At 40.6% G+C, this 25,502-nt stretch overlaps 1 protein-coding gene across 1 annotated transcript in view; it reads left to right on the top strand.

Moving 5' to 3' along the window:
• Window positions 1-3,897: 3,897 nt before the first annotated feature.
• Window positions 3,898-25,502, top strand: part of APLF (aprataxin and PNKP like factor) — a gene marked incomplete at its 5' end in the record, with an annotated part of 60,834 nt that continues 39,229 nt past the window's right edge. The window contains 5 exons of the mRNA XM_072938387.1: window positions 3,898-3,963; window positions 10,997-11,068; window positions 17,448-17,620; window positions 21,866-22,010; window positions 22,341-22,473. Of these exons, the coding sequence (XP_072794488.1) occupies window positions 3,898-3,963; window positions 10,997-11,068; window positions 17,448-17,620; window positions 21,866-22,010; window positions 22,341-22,473 (589 nt within the window). The remainder of the gene's footprint in view (window positions 3,964-10,996; window positions 11,069-17,447; window positions 17,621-21,865; window positions 22,011-22,340; window positions 22,474-25,502) is intronic.

Here is a 25,502-nt window from a genome sequence, read left to right as displayed (position 1 = left end):
AACTCCCAGCGCCCCTCACCCAGGGACGGCCACGTCACTCCTCAGCTGGGTCACTCCCACTCCCAGCGGCCTCTCACCCCTCAGCCTGTCCCCCGTCACCGCAGGATTTCCCCCCTCACTCCCAGTGCACCCCTACGCGGGGATGACCCCCCTCACCCTGCCAGGGGCAGGATGGTCGGGGCCTGGTCAAAATGGCGACGGCCCCCAGATGGGGATCTCCTGCAGTGTGTGGGCACACAGCCCCGTGTCCTGGCTCTAAGGCTCCCGGGAGCTGCGCGGGGAACGGGGGGGGGGGGGGGGGGAGTGGGCAACAGAGGCAGTACCAATTCCCACCAGGGCGACCTGCCTACCCAGGGCCTTATCTGAGCCAGCAGGTCAGGGTGGTCCTGGGCTGCACACTGCTCACCAGTGGGCCCTGGGTGGCTGATGGCCCGGATGATGAACCGGACACCAAAGGCGGAGGCCCTGCGCACACGGACCTGCGAGGGGGAGGGTACGGCGATTCTGGGGATGGACAGCAGGCAGCGGCAGCGGTGGAGGCTAGGGGCGGCCCTGCTAAAGACAATCAAGTTGCTCCCATCACCCCCATGGCCTGGCCTGGGGGAGGCCTCTTCTGCTCCAGCTTCATGGACCGCACTTCCCCCTGTCAGCCTCCTCCCGGGAGGCGGGCAAGGTGTGGTCAGTGGGGTTTGCAGTGGCGATGGTGGGTTGGGGGCTACCCCTCGAGAGCGCGGGGATTTGATCCCATTTCCCGCTGTCACTGTCACCGCCCCGGCACACTGACTGCACCATGCCCGCCTCCCGGGAGCGGACTGACACTGTAACCTGTGACCTGCGGACGTGGGGCGGCAGAGGCCGCCCCCAGGACAGGACGCGGGGGAGATGGGAGCAAGACGACAGGCTCCCAGGGGCAGAGCCCTCTCCCCGCTGCCCTCGCCGCCGCCGCCCACGCACCCTGGCAGCACCACTTCGCCTCCCAGGAGCAGGCTGGCCGCGAGACGGGCACCCCCCAACATAGGGAAGCGGAGGCCACCCCAGTCCAGGCCGCGGGGGAATAGGGAACAAACCCAGGGGCTCACACGGGGAAGCACCCACCCCACCGCGGTGGCCCCCGTGACCGCACCGCACCGCACCCGCCCGCCGGGAGCAGGCCATGACCCGAGGCCCGGTCGGAGGTGCTCCGGGGCCGTCCGGCGCCCTCCCGCCTCCCGGGGCTGCACCCGCTTTCCCAAACGTGGGTATAAGCGGCGACGAAGACGTGGCGTTCAAGAACCACTAACGTGGGGGCTGGGGAGGTGGGGCACCACGAGCCAGGGCGGCGGCCCGGACCCGCTTCAGGGTCCTAACGAGCCGCGCGGCACGGGCCTCACCTCCGCAGACCTCCCTGTGCGCCTCACCAAGGGTACAGCCCAGGCCTCACCCGCCGGCTCCCGGACCTGCGCGACCGCACCGGCGCCCCCTTACCAGCTCGGCGACGGCAGCGGAGGCGACGGCACGCGGCGGCCCAGACCCCGGGCCGCGCTCCTCCTCCAGGAGCTGGTCCACGAGCAACCGGCCTCGGCGGACGTCCGACACGCTCTGACCGATTCACGCGTCTGCGCAGCTGTGCGTCCGCGCGCATGCGCGCCCGTCTTGCCGCCTGCGCGGCCCTCCTCCCGCCCGCAGCGCCCCTCCCCCTCCCGCTGGCAGCACTGATGCTCGGGCTGGGGCTCCCGCACTATGGGACACTGCGAGTGGGGGCCAAGACGGGCCAAGAGGGGCCAAGCCCGGCCATGCGAGGCCAGGCCGTGGGGTGGTGGGGCTGGCCCATCCCGTGGCCCACGACTGGCCAGCTGGGTTCCCAACCCCAATGCCCCCACCCAGACACCGACAGGGTCCCGGCACCCAATCACAACCACCACAGGCCCCGGGCCAGGCCGCACGCCACAGTCCCATTCCCTCCGCTGGCCGCCACACAACCCCCTCACCCCCGTCACGGACCCCGCACCCCACCCCGGCCAGGCCCGATTCCTGACCTGATCCCCGACACAGGGCTCCTTCTCCTCATACTGAGGTCCCCACCTCCACACTCTGCCCCATTAAGTCCTAAGCTACAGTCCCTGCAAACCAAGCTGACCCCTCATGCCTCACCCCAGGTCCCCCCACCATCCACAGATGATCCCCTTCTCCGGGGATTAGCCCCTACCCCTCAGCCGGATACCGCCAACTCCCAGCGCCCCTCACCCAGGGACGGCCACGTCACTCCTCAGCTGGGTCACTCCCACTCCCAGCGGCCTCTCACCCCTCAGCCTGTCCCCCGTCACCGCAGGATTTCCCCCCTCACTCCCAGTGCACCCCTACGCGGGGATGACCCCCCTCACCCTGCCAGGGGCAGGATGGTCGGGGCCTGGTCAAAATGGCGACGGCCCCCAGATGGGGATCTCCTGCAGTGTGTGGGCACACAGCCCCGTGTCCTGGCTCTAAGGCTCCCGGGAGCTGCGCGGGGAACGGGGGGGGGGGGGGGGGAGTGGGCAACAGAGGCAGTACCAATTCCCACCAGGGCGACCTGCCTACCCAGGGCCTTATCTGAGCCAGCAGGTCAGGGTGGTCCTGGGCTGCACACTGCTCACCAGTGGGCCCTGGGTGGCTGATGGCCCGGATGATGAACCGGACACCAAAGGCGGAGGCCCTGCGCACACGGACCTGCGAGGGGGAGGGTACGGCGATTCTGGGGATGGACAGCAGGCAGCGGCAGCGGTGGAGGCTAGGGGCGGCCCTGCTAAAGACAATCAAGTTGCTCCCATCACCCCCATGGCCTGGCCTGGGGGAGGCCTCTTCTGCTCCAGCTTCATGGACCGCACTTCCCCCTGTCAGCCTCCTCCCGGGAGGCGGGCAAGGTGTGGTCAGTGGGGTTTGCAGTGGCGATGGTGGGTTGGGGGCTACCCCTCGAGAGCGCGGGGATTTGATCCCATTTCCCGCTGTCACTGTCACCGCCCCGGCACACTGACTGCACCATGCCCGCCTCCCGGGAGCGGACTGACACTGTAACCTGTGACCTGCGGACGTGGGGCGGCAGAGGCCGCCCCCAGGACAGGACGCGGGGGAGATGGGAGCAAGACGACAGGCTCCCAGGGGCAGAGCCCTCTCCCCGCTGCCCTCGCCGCCGCCGCCCACGCACCCTGGCAGCACCACTTCGCCTCCCAGGAGCAGGCTGGCCGCGAGACGGGCACCCCCCAACATAGGGAAGCGGAGGCCACCCCAGTCCAGGCCGCGGGGGAATAGGGAACAAACCCAGGGGCTCACACGGGGAAGCACCCACCCCACCGCGGTGGCCCCCGTGACCGCACCGCACCGCACCCGCCCGCCGGGAGCAGGCCATGACCCGAGGCCCGGTCGGAGGTGCTCCGGGGCCGTCCGGCGCCCTCCCGCCTCCCGGGGCTGCACCCGCTTTCCCAAACGTGGGTATAAGCGGCGACGAAGACGTGGCGTTCAAGAACCACTAACGTGGGGGCTGGGGAGGTGGGGCACCACGAGCCAGGGCGGCGGCCCGGACCCGCTTCAGGGTCCTAACGAGCCGCGCGGCACGGGCCTCACCTCCGCAGACCTCCCTGTGCGCCTCACCAAGGGTACAGCCCAGGCCTCACCCGCCGGCTCCCGGACCTGCGCGACCGCACCGGCGCCCCCTTACCAGCTCGGCGACGGCAGCGGAGGCGACGGCACGCGGCGGCCCAGACCCCGGGCCGCGCTCCTCCTCCAGGAGCTGGTCCACGAGCAACCGGCCTCGGCGGACGTCCGACACGCTCTGACCGATTCACGCGTCTGCGCAGCTGTGCGTCCGCGCGCATGCGCGCCCGTCTTGCCGCCTGCGCGGCCCTCCTCCCGCCCGCAGCGCCCCTCCTCTCGCCTTCATCGCCCCTCCTACCGCCCGCAGGGCCCCTCCTCCAGACCGCAGCAGGGTCTCTTGGCCTTGGCTCCTCCTGTAAGGTAGTGTGGACTATAGTAGCTGCATTACATTTTATTTTTGATGTATGAAATGGATTTGAATAATTACAAGTAATATAACATTTGTTACATAAATTACTGTGGTCAGGATACTCATTTGTATTAGAAAAACACTTCCTTTAGAGAATTATTTTTCATATTTCAACATGATGTAGCATTTTACAAGATTTTGACAAGAATTTTATTAAAACGAGAATTGACTATCAGATCATTTAAATACTGTTTTTCAATGTGAAATTGAAGGTATTTTCATAAGATGGTTTGTGAGATTGTATGAAATCTTACATTCCTCGTAGCTTTAAAAAGAGTAGAAAAGATGAAGTATTTATAATTCTTTGGTGAGCTGAGTACATAGCATTTTGTATCGCCAGTGTCATTTAGACATATTTTCGTGTATTTTTTGGATTTTCATGTAGTTTTAATGTGTCACTTAACATGTACATGGCGTTTTGTTCTTCATTGAGTCTTTTGACTAGAGAAAAAAATTAAAATTTTATTCATTCATCGATGGATCCTAATTTGTTTGTTATGTTACTGTATCACATATGTTTTGTACACATAGTGATATAGCCTAAAATCTATATTACAGTAGTTTTATAAAAATAATGTAAAGTGACAGACTGATTTCACACAGAAACAAACTTTAGTATCACACAGTTTTAAAAAGTGTCTTTTTAAGTGTACACTAAAATCGTATTTTATTTCTTTATCGTGAAACAAAAGAGTGTGCATATGTCCATGAATGAGTGAAAAATTGTGCTGAACACTGGAATTTGACACAACACTGTAAAATGATTATGAATCAATAAAAAATGTAAAAAAAAAGAAATATGATAAATTATAAATGGTAAAGTCTGAAAGGGGTAAGTTGTGGGGGAAATATAAGTTAAATATGGGAAGTGTAATGCAACCATTAGAGATTACTCAGTATATATTACTTTATTTTATTTTATATTATGCTTTTTGAGATAAGGCAATTTACCACTATTTTTTTATGCCTCACTTTATGGGGAAATGCAAAAGAAACAACTGGGAACAAAAATATACGAACTGTGGTTTTTTCTTTCTGCTATTGATACTTTTTATATTATTATTTAAATATTCTGATATTCATGATATAAAATGTATTTATGGCTTCTTCATCAGCTGTCATTAATCCTCATTACTTTTTTCTTCCTGAAAATGATTATTATGAAAATCATGATTTTTTTCTTCAAAATCTGTATCTTTCCTTGATGCAGCACTTTACTTATTTGCCAATGGATTCCAAGTAATAAATACAATGTCTTTCATTTGTGTAGTGATCCAGACTTAGCAAGTATTTTCATAGTCAAAATTCCATGTGCTTCTCCCATGGATTCTCTTTCCTAGCTGACAGATATTTTATTGATTGATAATGTATTCGTTTGACTTTGTGAAAAATGAGGTTTGGTAATTGGCTAAAAGACAACACATAGGAGATTAAAATAGGTTTAAAGCTCAGATTTGGGGACTCATAGTCTGGCACTCATTTATTCACTCATTTATTAAATCACTCATGTAGGTATTATTTTTTTCAACAAGCATTTGTTTAACCTACTTATATCAGATGTTCTTTCAAGTACCGGTCATTACTGCTTGTTGCCTGGAAAAACCTTTCCTTGCCTAGGGGTAAAACAGGAAAGTTTATTAGGGCCAGCTGCAACCCAGGGCTCAGGAGACAAACATTTTAGGATAAGTTACTTTTAACTAGTTTCCGTTCTTTTTTACTCTTTCCTTTTTGTTTTTGAAAAATACTGTCCTGGACTCTCCACTTTGGAATTGATGCCTATTATGATTCCATAACATCTAGGCCCAACTTTGCTTCAACCACTTTAGACATCCATGCCCAGCGCTCAGAAACCTGGACGTGTGGACACTTCTCCACCGCTGATGTCACGACCACACTGACTACACACAGCTTATCTGGGAGGGGAGTTCTCTGTCTAGAGCCAGACCCATGTACACCTGCACTCCTGAACTCCCGGGAATGTCAGCTTCCTCTGTATTTACCTTTTTTTTTTCTTTTCACCTTCTCTGTGCTTTCCTAGGCTAGACTTTCACCCAGTTGCCCTTTCATTTTCTTTTCTATAATCTCTCCTTCTGCTCACCTCCGCATTGATTATATCATTCATATGTGACACTGGGCAAGTTCACTTAACCTCAGTGGGTCTGGTTTTGTTATCTGGATAAATAGAAATAATTTTACTTACAGAGCTGTGGTGATCACTAAATAATGCTTTTAGGAGTGCTGGACTCAATCCTTTTTTTCTGGTAGTTATGTCCCTGTCTCTAAACAAGATACTCAAGCTGCTATATCTTGCTTTACAAATTTAAGACCTTATATGTTGACTTCCTGCTATAGAAGTTAAGCATTGAGCTTTCTTACACCATCTTCAACATCTTAATTACATATCAAACATTGAGTTAATCAACAATCAGTGTTTGCATCATTATGACTTATATAAATGTTATTTATTACTAAGCCAAGTAATATACTGGGATGTCATATCTTTTCTTATAGAACTATTGCTTTTCCTAAAGACATTAATTGATTTCTTTTTTATGTGTTCAGGTTTTTTTTGGATTTTTTTACATTTTTTATTGATTTTTAATCATTTTACAATGTTGTGTCAATATGTGTTCAGTTTTTAATGTACTTATTGCTACTTTTTTCCCGACTACCCCAAAAGTCTTTCAAACTCTATCAATAATTTTCACAAACACTCAACCACAATTTCAAACATTTATTTCTGCCTCCTGTTCTCCCCTCTGCCACCCACCTATTTGTGTCCTTTTCCCCTTTGCCCTCCAGTCCTCTGTTCCCATCTGGACCTATTGGTCTCCAGGCCTGTTACAAGGTTTTCATGAGCATTCTTTTCTCTACCCTCTTCAACCCCAGGCATGAAATGCCCTGGTTTCTTAAACCCACGTCTTCCTCTTTCTTGACTGACTCCTTATTTTATAAAGCACATCCTTTGGTAGCTTCCTAAGAATAGATGTGTAGTGGGTAAAATGTTTGAGCCTTCATGACATAAAATGTTACATAATACCTTATACCCTCAATGGATAATTTGGCTGTGTCTTGAGTCCTAGGTTGACTATAAGTATCTCTTTAAATTTTAAAAATATTGCCCTTCTGTTCTGTTATCAAGCATCGCTATGGTTAAGTCTGAAACCATTTTGAATTCTGAGCTTGTCTCTGTCTCCCTGTCTCTGTCTCTGTCTCTTTCTCTGTCTCCTTCTCACTTGTCTTTATTCCAAGTGTACTAAAAGTTCACAATAATGTACTTTGGTGTAGGGTCTTCTTTCATACAGCATGCTGAGCCTTCAGGAGCCTCAGTGTAGAAGTTCACAAACTTCATTTAGGGGAGACATTGCTACATGAGCCCTTTGATAATTAATCCTTTCCATTTTTTCTATCTTCTCTTTCTGATTCTCCTAATTTAAAGCTCTGGGAGCCCCTGGATTGACCTTTTTATTTTCCTACATTTTCTTCCTTCTTGCCCATCATTTTTTCCCTTTCATTGGACAACAAAGTTACTTTTGAACATTTTAAAGAACTTTTTAGGTTTTTTGGGGTAGTGAAATAAAAACATCATCTTTTCCCCCCAAGAGCTCTTTATTGTTCTGTTTCCTTTTCCCAAGTATCCTATTGATATTTTATTGGTGTAACAAATTTTCTTATCTTTATGAAGATAATAGTTACAGGTTCTTGATGTTTTCCCCTGCTGCCAGCATTGTCTGTTTCACTGAGTTCCTTTTCATTGTCATTTTCTGTTGGTTTGTTTATTTCATTGGTTGGTTTTTTGGCTTGGTTTTTGTTTATTTGTTTGTTTGCTTATTTGTTGTGCATTTTCATCACTTTTATGTGGAAGGCCTTCCTCAAATACCTAGTTATCCTGGATTGCCCATTTGTTCCTTTTAAGAGTAAAGCACCAAATGTTGATCTGAAGCACTGTGGACCTGGGCAGAGACTCAATTGCTGGGTTTTACTTGGGGTAATGAAAGGACATGACATCCTTGTGGATGGAATGCTCCATTTGTCTGTCTCTGGAGAGCTTTTCTTGGGAGCTACTTCATTTCTCCACAAAACGATCCACTAATCTGCCACTGGAGGGCCTCAGGAAAGGGATACATGCTTGGATGCTGGTCTCCTAAGGTAACAGGGAAAGGTGCTGAGGGTCTCACAGTGTGTTATACAGGTTGTTCCTAATCTGCTTTTGGTTCCATTTCATACCACCTTACTCTCCTCAGATCTGGGTGTCCACCACCACTGCTCTTGTCCAAGCCACCATCTTTGCTCATCAGAATGCCCACAATCAACTCCCAACTGTTTGTTCTGTTTACCTACTGGCCTATGCAAACTTGGTTATTTTTTACATTTACATAAATTTAATGACATATAAATAATGCATACATAAAAGATAGTGTTTTTAATTTAAAAATCCACCAAACAATAAAAATATACATGTGTACTTAAAACATCAAAATTCAACAAAGGCCTAGAAGAACATACACAAAATCTATGATATATTTAACTTGCTAGAAAGAAAATAAGATAGGAAAAAAAGGACAAAATGGACTTCACTTCCTCTTTTATTAAAAAATATAAGAACTTGAAGTGAACATGTAAGTATGTTAAAATGTAAGTTCTCAATTGGACATTTCGATATTGTTTTCTGTAAATTCCTTTTTCCATTTTTTTCAAAATAAAAAGAAAAGAAACACAGAGAAGGGCAGATAAAGAGCAATAAAATAAAAGGGAAAGTACCCCTGAGCCAAAGATTGCTTTCAAAATTTAAATATATTCCAGGCATAAATAGCTGGTAAAATATTTTAATTTCATGAAAAAAGTCTTGCTCTATTTCCGATTTTATTTGGAACATTTCTATGTGCCTCCACACTGTACAAAATCATGAAAATGTAAATCATATCATGACAACCTGTTTAAATTCCTCCAATGGCTTCCCAACATGTTTAGAGTCAAATTCAAATTTGTTTACCATGACACACAAAGCCCTACCTGACCTGGCCTCTAACCACCTCTCCTACCTCCTCTGCTGGCATCCTAATCACCCAGGTCCCTGTGCTGTGCTTCCATCTGTCTGTCAATCACAAGTTCTTTCTCACAGGAAGCCCTTTGCCTTGGTCCCTCCTTTGCCTGGACAGCTTTTTCCCAAGAAGTGAACTTGGCTGGAACCATCTTGTCATGCAAGCCTTTCCATATATGTCTACCTCAGAGAGATTTCCCTTGACCAACTGATCTGAAGGGTCCCCCCCAAACACTTTCCATATCACCCCATTGTAATTCTCTCCACAGCACTGACCACAATCTGATCTTCACTATGTGTTCCTGTACTGCTTTTTCTTTGTTGCATCTCCCTTATCCCCTATCGTCCCCCCAGAATATAAACTCTACAAGTGAAGAAGCCACATTACATCCCCAACTCCAGGTACTGTGTCTGGCACATAGAGGGTGTATTAGCTTTTTATTGTTGGGTAACAAGTGTCATCATTTTAGCAGCTTAAACCCACACCTATTTATTAGCTCACAGCCCTGCAAGTCAGGCATCCAGGCTCAAGGCGGATCAATTCTACAACCTAGTCAGGCCATTAGAAGCCGAAACCAAGGTATCAGCCAGGCTGAGTTCTTGAATGGAGGCAGTGGAGAAGAATCTGCTTCCAAGCTCGTCCAGATTGTTGGCAAACTCCAGCTCCATGAGATTATCAGATTGTGGCCTCCATTTCCCTGCTATCAGCCAGGGGCTCCTCTTAGCAACTAGAGGCCACCCACATTTCCTCCCATGTGTCCCCCTCCATCTTTCAAGCCAGCAACAGCATTCCCAATCCTTCTTGTACTTTGAATATCTGACTTCCTCTATATAACAAGTTGGAAAACTCTGTTTTCAAAGGATGTCATGTGATTCAGTCAGGCCCACCTGGATAATCTCCATATCTCAAGGTCAATTGACAAGTAATATGACCTACTCACAGGAACAAAATCTGTCATATTTCCAGTCCTAGGGATTATGTAGGGATTACACGTACACCAGCGGGTAGGGAATCTTGGGGCCCAGTTTAGAAATCAGCCTACCACCGAGGGCGCTCTACAAACATGTGTGGAATGACAACAAAAATGAAGTGATAGATATTCAGGTGACCAAGAGATAAGCCAGATAATTGTGGTGTTAAGTAAAGTTGGCGATTAAAATGTTTTCATTACATATCAGCCACAAATTGCAACAGTGATCTTAAGTATTATGTTAATAGCCGTGCAGGGAAGGCTTGATTGGCAATTTCAACATTTATAAAGTGTAAGCAATTGTTAAACTTCGTTCTGCAGAAGTGATTGTGGGCGTAAGTAGAACACTTGGCTCAAAACAGGAAGCAAATAAATATTAAAAAAATTTCTTCACTGTCAGTGCTTGGTTTTCACTGCTCCCCCTCCTGCCTTCCTGTGCTCTCTGCTGCTGATGGCCCTCAGCTCAAATGCAGGTCTGCCTGACCTGGGTCTGCCTGACCCCAAAGCTGGTAGTCATTCCTCTCCCATTTACCAGACTGCTGCTTTTTAAGACCTCTTGTCATTGTAACAAATTTATATTTCCTGTGTTTGAAATGTGTACTGATAAGTACATATTTATATAGTTTTTTTCAGATTTTATGAGTTTTATTGATAAGCATCCCCACTAAATGTCTGTCTTGAATGGAAACTATCAAGAAAGGTTCTGGGATCTGTTAGATTCCAAGCTTGAGTCACTGTTCTGCCATTTATTCTTCTGTGACTTTGGGCAGGTCCCTTAATCTCTGAGTTGTCTCATTATTTGTTCGGTGAGGACAGTCATTTCAATATACAGTTGCTGAATGAATAATAGATTTCATATCTAGTCCACTTATTTCAGAAACATTGCTGTGTTTTTTGTTGTTGTTATTCTCATTGTTCTTATTTTTTAGGGAAGTGGCTGTGTTTGAAATTTTTACTTTTTCCCCCCTGTAGATAACAGACAAGAGAGTGTCCAGAAGACATGCCATTCTTGAGGTGGTGGGTGGTCAGCTTCGAATCAAACCGGTAAATACGTTATTAATAATTTACTTTAACTCTTTCTCTCTCACCTGATTGGAGCTCCTGATTAGAGGGGCTTATTTTAAAGGTTATGGAAACAGGGAATTAATGTCAGGGTATATTTTTCTTATTGCCAAAAGATAATTGGGAGTTAAAGGTCTAACCTATTTAAATCACCACCTTTTTCCCCCATAGGGTGGTGCTACATTTATATGCTTAGAATTTTAATCAAAGGTGACTACCAGTTCATGTATACATTATGATTTTGTTTTTTACGAGTAAGATTCTATAAGAAAGTCCATAACTAATGATTGGGTTTTGAGGGGTGGGGTAGCAACCAGAGTCACTTAAATGTTATAGGCTTACTTTAATAGATTTCTATGCCTAGAGTATTTTCCAAATTGGCTTATTAATAAAAATACTAATTGGAGTTGTGTCTATACTTGGATGAAAAATATTCAGATACATTTGGAACTTCTCTGACTATTTAAAAGAGTATTGATAATATAAAATAAGTATTCTCAAAGGTGGTTTTGTTAGTGAAAAATTCTCTCTTTGAATTGAACTTTATCCATTATGAAGTGGGTCAGATTTCTGAATGGGAGTTTAACAATGTTCAAAGAAGACACCTTTTAGAAAACATTCTTTACCTTTTCTTGGTCTTTCAGTAGACTGTACTTATGTGCAGGCAACAGGTGACTTTTGAGCACCAAACTGTGGTAGATGCGAAATTAGAAGAGCAATTCTAGAAATTGGAGCAAAAACTCCTCATTAGATTATAGATATAAAACTAAAATTTGGGATGATAAAGTTTATTTATATCAATTATGCTTTTGTTTATATTTTTAAAAATATTACTTAATATACACGTGGAAAGAATGTAAACATTTTTACCCTATTCTTGGTATCATTATTATTATTTTATATATTTTTTTATTGAAGTATAGTCAGCTTACAATTTTGTGTCATTGGTACCATTATTTCTGACAACTTAGAATGTCTAATTCTACATAGGCAGCAAGTTGTTGAATGGGAATTAGAACTCAGTTTCTTTTTTCCATCATATTTTCCAAGTTAGGATTCTTTTGCCATTTGGTGTTCTCTTCTTTTAAAAAGTTCTTGAAATTCAGACTAACTGTTGATTTATCTTCATAGGAAGGTTTAGTGCTTTCAGTTGAATAGACTTTTAGAACTGAAAGCAATCTTAGGTTCAAGCTTAAGTATGTGGGGATTTGATTTGGACCAGGGCTGGCATTACCTGTCAGTGGAGAAGAGGACTTTTTATCAGTAAACTGTACTAGGACAGTTTGTTGTTTGGGCAGGAAAAAAAAAATTAGACCCCCCCCCCACCTCACACCATACTCAAAAGTCAATTCCAGGTAGATTAAATGTGAAAATCAAAGCTATAAAATAATAGGAAAAAAACCTTTATGACCTTGGAGTAGGGAAACATTTTTAATTAAGATATAGAAAGCAGAAACTGTTTAAAAAAAAAAGATTGGAAAACAGCCAGTTACATTCTGTGTGACCCAGGAATTCTGCTCCTGGGCATATATCCAGAAGGAACCCTACTTCAGGATGACATCTGCACCCCAATGTTCATAGCAGCACTATTTACAATAGCCAAGACATGGAAACAACCTAAATGTCCATCAATGGATGACTGGGTAAAGAAGATGTGGTATATTTATACAATGGAATACAATGAACTCCAACTATACAATGAATAGTTTCAGCCATAAAAAATGACAGCATAATACCATTTGCAGCAACATGGATGTCCCTGGACAATGTCATTCTAAGTGAAGTAAGCCAGAAAGAGAAAGAAAAATACCATGTGAGATCACTCATATGTGGAATCTAAAAAAAAACAAAAACAAAACCAAAAACAAACAAAGCATAAACACAAAACAGAAACAGACTCACAGACATAGAATACAAACTTGTGGTTGCCAAGGGGGCGGAGGGTGGGAAGGGATAGACGGGATTTCACAATTGTAGCGTAGATAAACAAGACTATACTGTGTAGCACAGGGAAATATATACAAGATCTTATGGTAGCTCACAGAGAAAAAAATGTGACAATGAATATATATATGTTCGTGTATAACTGAAAAATTGTGCTCTACACTGGAATTTGACACAACATTGTAAAATAATTATAAATTAATAAAAAAAAACCAGCCAGTTACATTGAAATTAAGAACCGTTGCTTGTCAAAAGACAGTCTAATGAAAATGAAAAGTACAATAGGGAGAAGATATTTAAAACGCAATTAACTGACAAAGGAATGATACTCAAAACTTCTAGCAAATGCCTTCAATCAGTGAGAAAAAGATAATCCAGTAGGAAAATGGGCTGAAGACGTTAGTGGCACATCGCAGAAGGAGAAACCCGACTGGTTACTAAACATGAAAAGCAGATTCTCAGCCTCCTTATTAAATGGAGAAATAAATGATACCACAGTGAGATATCATTCCACACTCAACAGATGAGCAAAAATGGAAAGTCTAACAATTTCAAGTGTTGGTGAGGATATAGCACAAGTGGAGTATTATAAACTGTGGGTGAGAGCTTAAATGGCATAGCCGCTCTGGAAAATAGTGTGACGTTAGTTCCTAAAGATGAAGGCTCGTATTCCATCCAAGTCAGACCTCACACACACACACACACACACACACACACACACACACACACAGGTACCAACAGCTGTGTACAAGAGCCTGGAGAGCAGAATTGTTTATAGGGCAGCAAAACACTGGAAGCAAGGTAAATTTCCATCAACGGTGAAACTGATAAATGTACTGGGATATATTCATTGAATGAAATGTAGTACACCAGTGAGGATACATTACAGTGAAAGCTGAAAACACATGGTTTAAAATCAGGAACATAGCACTGAATGATGAACGCAAGCATTGGAAGAATATGTATAGTATGGCTCCATTTTTATAAGATTACAAATCCTACAAAATAAACAATATATTCAAGATCATAAACATAGGTGGTAAAACCATAAAGAAAATCGAAGAAGTAATTAAACACAAAAATCAGAATAATTACGTCTGAGGGAACTGAGAAGAGAATGGATAGGAAAAGACACAGGGAGCATCAAAACTAATGGTAATATTCTTAAACTGGGTGGTGAACCTGTGCATAATATCTTACATGTATTATGTCTCTAAAACATTATTATGGAACACTTACATCATGAAAAAGATGTAAAGACTATTACGATGTACTGCAGTTATTTCTGTAATACCGAACGACCAAACGTTGTGAGACATGAACAAGTTTATTTTAAAAAGGAAATGTGCAGCTCTAGTACTAGAATTTGATTGTTCTTCTAGAAAAATATGTAACTGGGTTTTGAATTTAATTCCAAGAATTATTATTTTCACATTATATTAGTTGAAGGAAAGCTGCTTCTTGGACTTAGTGATATATGCACAAGTTCTCTGCTTTATATAATGCTTGGTCTCTTGTTTATATCAGTATAGTTTCAATAAAATGTCTATCCCCTTGAAATAGACTTATTTATTTAGTCCACTACTTATTGTAGCTGTGCCTTCCAGGTGCAATTTAGAGAAATTTAGAGAGATTCTCAAACTAATTTTGTTAATAGAAGTGTAAGATCAGAAATTATGAGTATGGGGGAAAAAAAAAAGAACGGGCCTGGGGAAAACCATAGATACAGAGAGCAGAATGGTGGTTGCCAGAGGGAAGGATTTTGGGGGCTGGGCAAGATGGGAAAGGGGCGGGTCAAGAGGTATTAACATCCAGTTACAAAATAAATAAATCACGGGGATGTAATGTCCAGCATGATGACAACAGTCACTAATATCATACAACAGACTTGAAAGTTGCCAAGAGAGTAAATCCTGAAAGTTAACATTGTGTGGTGATGGTCATTAGATTTACTGTGGTGATCATTTCAAGGTGTATATTTATATTGAATCATTCTGTTGTACACCTGAGACCAGTGTAAAATTATATGTCAATTATATCTCAATAAAAAATTTTAGGCAAAATAAAAAAAATAATGAGTATGAGATGGACAAATGACTTCTAGCTTATTCATTTTATTTATAACACGTGATAAATATCATTTATTCTTTGTTCCCTAAACAATCAGAAATTATTTGATCCCTTAGCTAAAGCAAGCTACATATACAATTGTAGCAAAGTGTTGAGACAGAAGTTTTAGTTTAAAAAACTATGTAAAATTATATAAATGAATATAGCAAATATTTTGTTACAGTGATCCCTTCTGTATGTATACTTTAAGTGGTTAGATATTTTTCTTGTTTCCCTCAAATTAGGGATCCAACCAAATAAAAAAGTAGCTTAGACAATGATAGATGAACGCAATTAGGGCAGTAACTAATTTGTATTTTTAAATTGGATGAATTTGTCTTTCTTCCTTCTGATATTTCCCTTTAGAAAAGGCTCTGGCTCTTACCAGTTCTTGGAAATTGTGCATGAGCAGATAATGTTAGCTCACAAGGAGATGATGTTAGCTTTTTTATGTGTCATTTAAATTTAATCTACAGTCTGGTATCAGCAGGGAGAAAATGCATTATAAAGGCAAAATGATGATGTTCTCTGTAAATGACTGTATCGCCAGTGGTTAGTTATGTCCACAGGGTGAGTTCATAGCTGTTAACGCTTTTATTTCATTTTAATAAAAACTTACTCTTTGGTTCTTGGATGATTGAGGGGGTAGTTCTATAAGTACATATAAGTTGGAAAAGTTTTTTTTTTTTTGGCTATTTGGTGTTGATTCTCAAAATATGCATCTTTGGGTGACTGTATTTTTTCTATTGCACAGTAAAATTTCTGAGTTGTGATTGTTTTTCTTCCCTTGAAATTATGAATGCACTTGTAAAAAAGTAGCTATAAAATAGTAAAATAGCTTTTCCACAACTCATTTTGTTAAAATTTTTTTTCCAAATTAAAAAAAAGCACTGAAAAGAACAGGAGCTCTCTCTTTTTTTTTGTACATATCAATCTTTCTTTAATATTTAATGATAACTCCAAGAGAAAGCTATAGAAGATTGATATGTATTTTAGTTCCTGTTCTTCAGGGATAATGGTATCCTTTGCACCACTTCTAAGACCATCGCATAATCTATTTCAGTTCACATCTATAATCCCATGGATATGTGAAAAAGTATGTGGATACTTCAGACGTGCCTCTCATATTGGTAGCTTGTATCTTTTATTCACTGTGGGTTTGGGTTTGCCAGGATTTTTTCTGCTCATGTCTGCTTTGGAATCAAAGTTAACCTAACGTCCTTGAAGGAATCAGAGCCTTCCATCTTTTCTGGTTTGGGGAAGAGTTTGAATATTAAGAAAAATCTTTAAATCCATTTAAGTCTGGTTTTGAGAAGAATTAGATTTTAATTATTGATTATATTCTTAAAATATAAGTATAATTCAATCTCCTTTTCTTTTCTAATATTTTTAAACAGATCACACATACATGAAAACATATGTGCTTTTTTTAAAGTCAATTTGGTACATATTCTTCAAGATAATTGTCAATTTTGGCCATATCTACAAATACATTGGTATAAAGTATTTATAGTATTCTATTATTTTTCCAAAGTTTTGTTTCATGTCTACTTAATCATTGTTCCATTTCTTTTGGATGTGGTCAATTTCAGCTCTAGTTAGAATTTTTAAGGTACCTTTCAGTAGAGCTTAGTTATGGAGGCAACTCTCTTTATCTTTGCTAACATGAAGTAATCATTGGAAACAGAATTCAAGATAGTGGCCATTGTAATAGTTTTTGACATCGAGACATATTTACCTCTTGCAATTTGAATATGGGTGGTGATCTTCATAGTGGGAGTTTCATTCAAACAAAACAAGAAAATCCCTCTGTGAGGACTGGAAAAAAAAAAAAGCTGTGTTGTTTGCCTGAGAGATTTGATCAAAATTCTCCTTCCCATAGTTTCTCATTTCTTAATCATAGTAAGAAATTATTAGGGGAAACTGAGCAGAAAAGAAGCTTGCCAGTTTCAAGGGATTAGTGAATTTTGCGGGACTCAGTTTCTGGACTGCGAATTCTTCATGTTTCTCTTCCCAATGTCCTGTCATCTGTCTTAAGCAAAAAAGAAGTATCTTTTAACCAGTTAATTGATAACTTTGCTTTCTCCTTTGATTCCTGGAGAAATGGGGGGTATAGTAAAGCGATTTTTCTTTCTTACATGTAGATAATAATTATCGTACTTACAAGTGCTGGATTTATTAGACTTCTAAGTCCAAGTTTATACTTAAAATTGTTTTGATACTAAAATTTTATATCAGTTCATTTTAGTTTTATTTTTGTCATAATTTTGAGTTATAACATCACTTCTTTTTTTTTTTTTTTTGATAGATTCACACAAATCCATGTTTTTATCAGTCTTCTGAGAAGAGCCAGCTCTTACCATTGAAGACAAACCTATGGCGCTGGTTGAATCCTGGAGATAGTTTTTCTCTATTAGTTGACAAATACATTTTTCGTGTTTTATCTACACATTCTGAAACAGAAATGCAATGTACTTTAAGGTAAGATTGCCTGGTGAGATGAGATTAAGTAATGGGATTTGTAATCTAATTCATCAGTCATGGACAAATGCTTGAGTAGAAACCATTCTAGAATTCAACTCTGTTGGTGATGTGGGACTTCCGTGATGTGTGTATGTACGTGTTTTTCTAGAAAACATTTGATTTTGGAAACTTGTGCCTCAATAGTAACACATTCCTGTTGTATCTTTTACCATTGTGCTTAGAATGTATTTTCCATAGTAAGAGGAAATAGTAAGAGGATAGTTAATTTGAAACTGGCTACATTTTCTTAATCTTTTTCTTAGCTTTTAAAATTTTCTTAAGGTATTAACTTCTGCTTAGGCTACAGTTGTATAACTCTTCTTTCTTATAAGAATAACAGAAAATACAGAATAGGGAAACTGATGAAATGGGGTATTGTAATAAATATCTGGTGTGAAATTGAAATTAATACACTAGTTTTATTGAGGCAGTCATTAGCAGATTGTTTGCCTTTGTTTTAGCTTTTAAATTATAGAATCCTTAAACTGAACCTATAGAAGTAGATGGACAAAATTAATATAGAGTTTGTTCTTTGATTGCACTATATTAAATTAAAAGTCCATAGAAATACAATATCTAGGAGTATCTTTAAGTGCTTTGAAATTAAACAACACATATCTAAGGAACCCATGGGACCAAGAGAAATCACAAGGGCAATTAGAAAATATTTTGAACAGAATAATACTGAAAACACAACAAAAATATTTATGAGCTACATCTAAAGTAGTCCTTTGAGGGAAATTTATATAAAATGCCTATATTAGAAGAGAAGAAAGCTGTACAACTAATGCTCTGTGCTTTTGTTTTAAGAAGATAGACCAAAAAGAGTAAATTAATCCAAAATAGAAAAAAGGAAGTAGTAAGAATAAGACTAGAAATGAATGAAACAGAAAATTAATACCACAGAAAATCAACAAAAACAAAAGTTGGTTTTTGAAAAGACTAACAAAATTCATAAAACTTTTGTAAGACTTACCAAGAAAAAAAGCTAGAAAACACAAATGATCACTGTCAGAAGTGAGAGATGGGAGGTCAGCACTGAGCCTGCAGACCTTAAGAGAATAACAAAGAAATATTTAAAACTTTATGCCAGTAAAATTGACAGGCTAAATGAATGGATTCGTTCCTTGAAAAACACAGTCAAATAAAACCGATACAGGAAGAAATAGAAAATCTGATGAATCCTATGTCCATTAAAGAAACTGAGTTCACAATTTAAGAATTTCCTACAAGAACTTCACTAGTGAATTCTCTTAAACTCATAAGGAAGAAATAATACCAATGTTATACTTTTTCTCTAAAGTAGAAGAGGATATACTTCCCCACTTGTTTATGACACTTCCATAACCCTGATGCTAAAATCACACAAGAACATTACAAGAAAAGCAGATACGGATCCAAATTCTTCATAACAAAATATTTACAAGTCAAATCCAGCAATTTGTATAAAGGATTTTATTTTATTTTATTTTATTTTATTTTATTTTATCTTACTTTATTTTATTTTATTTTATTTTATTTTATTTTATTTTATTTTATTTTATTTTATTTTATTTTTTGTGTAAAGGATTTTAATATACTATGACCAAGTGGAATTTTTCTGAGAAATGCAAGATGGATTTATCATATAAAAATCAATCAATGCAATTAGTTGTAACAGATGAAAGAACTATCATTTCAGTAGATGTATTAAAAATGACTCTGACAAAAATTAAATATCTGTTCAAATTAAAAACAAGATTTAGAGAAAACTAGGAAAAGCAGGGAATTTCCTTCCTATAAAAAATACTTAATAATGAAGTATTGGAAGTTCTCTCCCTGAGACTGGAAACAAAACAAAGACATCCATTTGCACAACTTCTATTCAACATTTACTGGAGGTCCTAGCCAGTCCAGTAAAGCAGGAAAAAGAAATAAAGTGCATAATGTTGGAAAGAAAGAAATAAAACTGTCTTTATTTGCAGATGACATGATTGTCTATTTAGGAAATCCTAAGGAATCTACCAAAGAAGCAAGGCACAAAACGGTATCTACTGTGCACAGAGGTACAAGACTCTTTCTGCCAGTTTCCAGTTAGTTTTCAGTGAGGATTGTTCCACATGTAGATATGTTTTTGATGCGTCTGTTGGGGGAGTTGAGCTCCATGTCCTCCTACTCTGCCATCTTGATCGACTTCCATATTCTGTGTCTTGATAAGGGTGTAGGTTACATGCATGTATGCATTTGTCAAAACTGATCAAACTGTGCACCTCAGATCTCTGCTTTCCAGAATATATAAATTATATCTAAATTTGTAAATGTGCTTTGTGGCAGTTTTAAGGACCCTGATACCACTATAAATTTTTTTTTCCAACCAGTTATGAATCTAAGAAACAGGTTTGAACAAAATAACAGTACAAAAGCTGGTCATTTCTTGAGGATTCCATTTTTCTCATGCCAATATGCTTTTCATTTAGTATTTAGACTATAATGAAACCCATTCATAACCAGCTCAGTGGGAGCATATGTGTGGTCTGTACACACCAGCCCTAGTTTGTTCATTTTTCACTCTTTTCTATATGTTTCTGTGAAATTATTCTGCTAGAATTACCAAAACTCATACTTGTTTGAGAAGTCAAAGTAAGAGAAAACCAAAAAAAAAAAAATTTATATTTTAGTTCATTAAATTATGACATGCTTCATATAGAAGGACTAACAGTAATTTTGTCTTGCATTCCTGTTGCCTCTCCATTGGTGGGTGCTTAGCAGGCACTGATTTCTTGAATACGTGACTATGAATATTGTAAAACATTTTATCTGAATTTCATTGCTGATGAGGAAGTGCATTGTCTCTCTAGAGAGGTTATTTTCTTTAAGACACTGTTAAGGACAGGAAAGGAAATCTTGAAAATATATTTTCAAGTCTGAATCCCCAGTGCCTGGAACAGTGTCTGACATACACTAGATGTTTTAAAAAAATATTTATTGAATGAACGAAAACTGTGGTGTTGCACAGAGGTTTAGTAGTCTAAGTTATTGTCTTTTGGCTGATTCCTGCCATGAATTCAAGGCTGCCTTTGGAGGAGGTTATTATTCCTGTAAGATACACTAAATCAAACAGAACAAGCCATTAATTCTCTTTTCAGCTAGACGAATTTTAAAAATCTTGTATCTTCAATATTTTAAAATTCACTTTTACTGAGAAACAGTTTGCACATAGTGAAGTCTACCCCGGGTAAATGTGTAATCAGTGCACTTTGACAAATGTGTATGGTCATGTCAGTGCCACCACAGTGAGATATAGAACATTTTCCTTTTCCCCAGAAAGTTCCCTGCTGCTGCTTTGTGGTCATTCCCCTCCTCCACCCCCAGCTTCTGGCAGCCACTGAGCTGGTTTCTGTCCTTGAAGCTTCACCTGTTCAGAATGTCATCTAAATGGAATCACACGGTATATGTACGTTTTGTGTCTGGCTTCTTTCACTTTGCAAACTGCCTTTGAGATTCATCCAAGTTGTTGTACTTGGATCAATGATAGTAGTTTTTTCCTTTTTATTTCTGAGTAGTATTTATATCTACATCTTAAAAATTTCAAAAATAAGTCTGTTGGGCCATCGCTAGGCAGACATAAGGAATAATGATCTAACAACTTTGCACGATCTTACCACACTTTGCCGCGAGGAGGAGGTAATTGGTTCTGCTGGTATGTCCCACATGTGACCTTGGATGCTCTTGTGTCAGAACGTTTAGCTTGCAGTTGGACTACAAGTTTGGGGGAGATTTCACGAATGGCGGTACTGGCCAGTACCCCAGTAGCAGCTATGTGTGAACTTGACCTCAAGATTTTCTTTTTTTTTTCTTCAGGAGCCTAATGGGTGGTGCTCTGAACTTTTATGGATTATCTGGACAAATACTAAATAAGTAAATAGCTCTTAAACCTTGACAGAGGTGGCTACTGCCCACTGTATAAGTAGCTGTGGTTTCTAGGCCCATGATTTGGAAAGATTGATGTCTTTTATGGTGATGCAGTGGGTAGACGATGAAGAGCACATTGTATGTAGTCTATAGATTTTATTCTAGCATGTTGTAATCTGCTTTTTTGTCTTGCTAAGTCTGAGAAAGTGGCATAACTCATGAGCTAGATGTACTTGTGAAAATGACATGGTAGACAATAGAAGTGTTTTAAGTTTAAATGATTACTTAATGAATTTCAATTTTACTTTATAGGAACAGTCAAATGCTTGATGAAGATGATGTATTGAATGAGACACCAAAATCTTCCTCAGTTGACTTGCCTGTTGAGACAACTGGTGACCCACAGCTGGAAAGAAGCACAGAAATAGCAGAGACCCAGCCCACTGCAAACAGCGTGGTGAGAAATTTAAGGTCTCATCCATTTAAAACATGCTCCTTAGGTAATCTGAGGAGAGAAAAGACAACCGCTATTAGACGTAGCATGACAGTCTTGCTAGCATTGATCTGCTTTTGCTGTTTTGAAGTTAAGCTCTAGAGAATATCACCTAGACCAACACTTCAGCTAATAGAGATATTGAATTTCTCTCTTGGAGAAATTTGACTAACTCAGTCCGTGGTTGCAGATGGATTTGTTTTTTAATGGCAGTTTCCTGCAAAGTAAATAACTTTACAGTTTCATTAAGGATGCGGGCTCTTTTTAGCAGTTAATATGTAGGTGTCTTTTTAGTCTCTCCCAGGTGAATGCAGAGGCATGAGTAAGCAACAGCCAAACCCTGCCCAGAGGAGAAGAATCCTTCCAGCCTGGATGTTAACAGAAGATCTAAGTGAGCAAAACCTTTCAGCGCCAGTCAGCGGTGGAGGTGGGTTTTGTTTCAAGAGAACATTAAGCAGAATTTGAAAGCTTTTCTGAACAAATGATGGAGATAGAATAGTGATTGTGTAAGTGTATAACTTAAGCTAACATTTTTTTTAGATGTATCCATGAAGTCTAACTTAAAACATAAGCTATTTTATGCCACCTATCAAACACCATTCTGCTAATTATTTTTTGCTTTAACAAGTGCTATTAATCTTATGTGCTGAACTTATTAATATACATTTTCAAACTAACTTGTTGGATCACGTCTAAGATAAAAGACAAGCTCAGTAAGTGTTTAAAATTTATTTAATTAAATATAAAAGTGCCAGGCACACAATGTTAAGTGCCGAAGGAGTCAAAGAAGATGAGACCAGTGTCCTAGCATATAGCTTGCTGTCATGGCAGATACTGCAATGACTTGCGTCATCTGCTGGGTGTTCCCATTAAGCCAAGATTATTGAAAGGCTTACTAGTTGTTTTTTTCAGTCATCTTCGGTTTAGTATCTGTTGGCTGCTTGTTTTTCCTTTATCTGGGTCACGTTTTCCTGGTTATTCTATTGGATGGATGTTATGAATGACAGCATGTAGAGGTTTTGACTTTATGTTCCTCTGAATAAGTGTTTTTATTTCAACAGGCAGTTAAGTTGGCGTAATAGGAAATTTTCTTACTGGTTTCTTAATGGGCTTTTAATTCAGGCCCTGGACTCTCTTTCTCCTGTGTGTACAGCAGCTGCAGTCCCCGCCTGGTTCTTCCAGCTTCCAGCTGCTGCTCTTCCTCTGGGTTCCTGGGGTTTCCCACGTGCACATGAAGTTTAGCAACTAGCCAAGGATTTGGGTCAATTTTACATTAGATTTTGGTTCTTGCTCCTCTAAGCCTTTCTTCCTTCTGGGATTTTGTCTTTAACTTTCTATCTGCTCCATGAGCTTCAAACTCTGTCCCCTGACTAGTTAAGCCAATAAGGCTGCAGCTTTCTGTCACCTGTGAATTGAGGTTTGCCCTCAGGAGAAACACCACAAATTCACAAACCTCACAGGCCGTAGTTAATTTTTCAAGGTCAGACTCTTTATTTCTGTCTTTTTGGTTACTCTCCAGTGCCTTCAAATACTTGTTGTTTTTTTTAATATTTTGTCCAAAATTTATAATGGCTTTGTTTGGGATGATTCACTCAATCAAGCTACTCTGCCATTTTACTTTGGACATTATCTTTTATCAGTTAACAGCACAATTGAATAAATATTTCAGTTGAATGTTATGATTCTTATCACTTCTCATACTCAGCATAGTGATCCTAGAAGTCTTCTAAAGTTTTTGATCAAATATGTTGCATACAGAATATTCCTTATTTAATGCTAGTTTTGATTATAGTAGGATCAGAGCGATCTTGTGGGAAAAACAGGTTATGTATTATGTGTTGAGGGAGATGCTATTTAATCTGGAGAATTTTCATATCTAAATCTAAGATTTCCTGGCAAAAGTTGTATTCCAGGACAGTGGTTTTCAATCTACTATCCACCATCATTACTTGTATAATATATTCTTACTGGTAACATTTCTCATTCACTATGGTGCTCCTCAATTTGCAGGAATGGATTGGAGAATGGGGGATGGTAGTGGAGAAGGGGCAAGTACTTTCCCTCAGCAGAACATTTTCTCTAATATAGAGACAGTAACTGTTTGAGCAAAAATTAGACCAGTGTGAACTGACTCCTTACAAGTTCTTTTCTTTCGGAGTTGTTTTGTACTGCAACTGCTTCTTGACTACCGCTGTTACATTATTTATAATAGTCCAAAATATGTTTGCTTCAAATTATAAATATAGCCTTTAACTTTCACTTGATAGATGTACCATATAAAATAAGAAGCACTTTTTTGTGCACTTCGCCTTGAAAATGCAAATGAGAATAATGTGACATTGATTTGAACAGGAACACTATATAGTTCACAATGTACTTAAAATATGAAATACTTCAAGAGAAAGTAAAAAAGCCTTTGCATTCAGGCATATAGTCTTATATTTTAGACTTTGGGGAAACACTTGTAAGAGCAAAGTTAGGTTACTTAACTCCTTTAAAGACAGGAAGACAGAAGTAAAGGACAGTTTAGTGCTTGAATCCAGCTAGTTAAAGGTTGGAATAATTTGACTTCTGCTGTGTAGTTTTTATTATTATTGTTATTGTTTTGTTTTTTAAGTAATATATCATCCAGGTCAATAGACCGATGCTAGTGATTTTTAAAAATCAATTTCCTGGATGCACTGTAGGCTCATTCAGATGTAGAATAGTTTCTTATGTCTTTTAGAGCGTTAGTACTATACTGTGTTCATGGATCTTTATTTCGATGATCTGAAACCATCTTGATATTTTGGAACCTTCTGTATCATTAAGCACAGGACATGTAATAATGTTAATTGATGTTAAATGACCTGTCTAAAATCGTAAATGCCAGAGCTATAATTGAGAACAGCTCTACTTGACTCTTTATATAAAGCTCATGCTCCGAACCATGCCACTATATGGCCACCTAAATGTATGTTCTGGGAGTTTGGTTTTGGTTCTGTTTCTTATTTTACTAATATGCCCTTGCATTCTCTCCTGGATCTTTTCTCATTGTAACTGTTGGCTTAATTCTTGTGTGTATGTGACTGTTGGCATGATCAGTCTATCCTTTCTGTTTTTCAGCCAGTATTGTTCTAGTTTATTCATTTTTCTGGGTCCGCAGATACTAGCCCTTGGATGTTATCATGAATTTCTCAGGCTTGGGCTAAAATTTTTTTCGTCTCTCTTAATGATCGATAAGTGAATATATTTGGGGAAAGGCTATTAGAACCTTCCCTCTCTTTGCTTCCATTTATCTGTGTTCTCTCAGCCTTCTGGGCCCCAGGACGAGTTACAACTCCTAGTGTATGGCGCTCTTGCTAGACTGAAAAAAGAGCTCTTACATTTTCATGGGTATCATGGTACCCTTTAGTACTCCTTTCCCCATCTTCTAACCCTCCAACATGAAGTCATGAAAAGTGACACATGCTGAGA

This window comes from Vicugna pacos, chromosome 15 (genome assembly GCF_048564905.1).
Source record: "Vicugna pacos chromosome 15, VicPac4, whole genome shotgun sequence".
Lineage (NCBI taxonomy): Eukaryota > Metazoa > Chordata > Mammalia > Artiodactyla > Camelidae > Vicugna > Vicugna pacos.
This window is presented reverse-complemented; position numbering and strand designations above follow the sequence as displayed.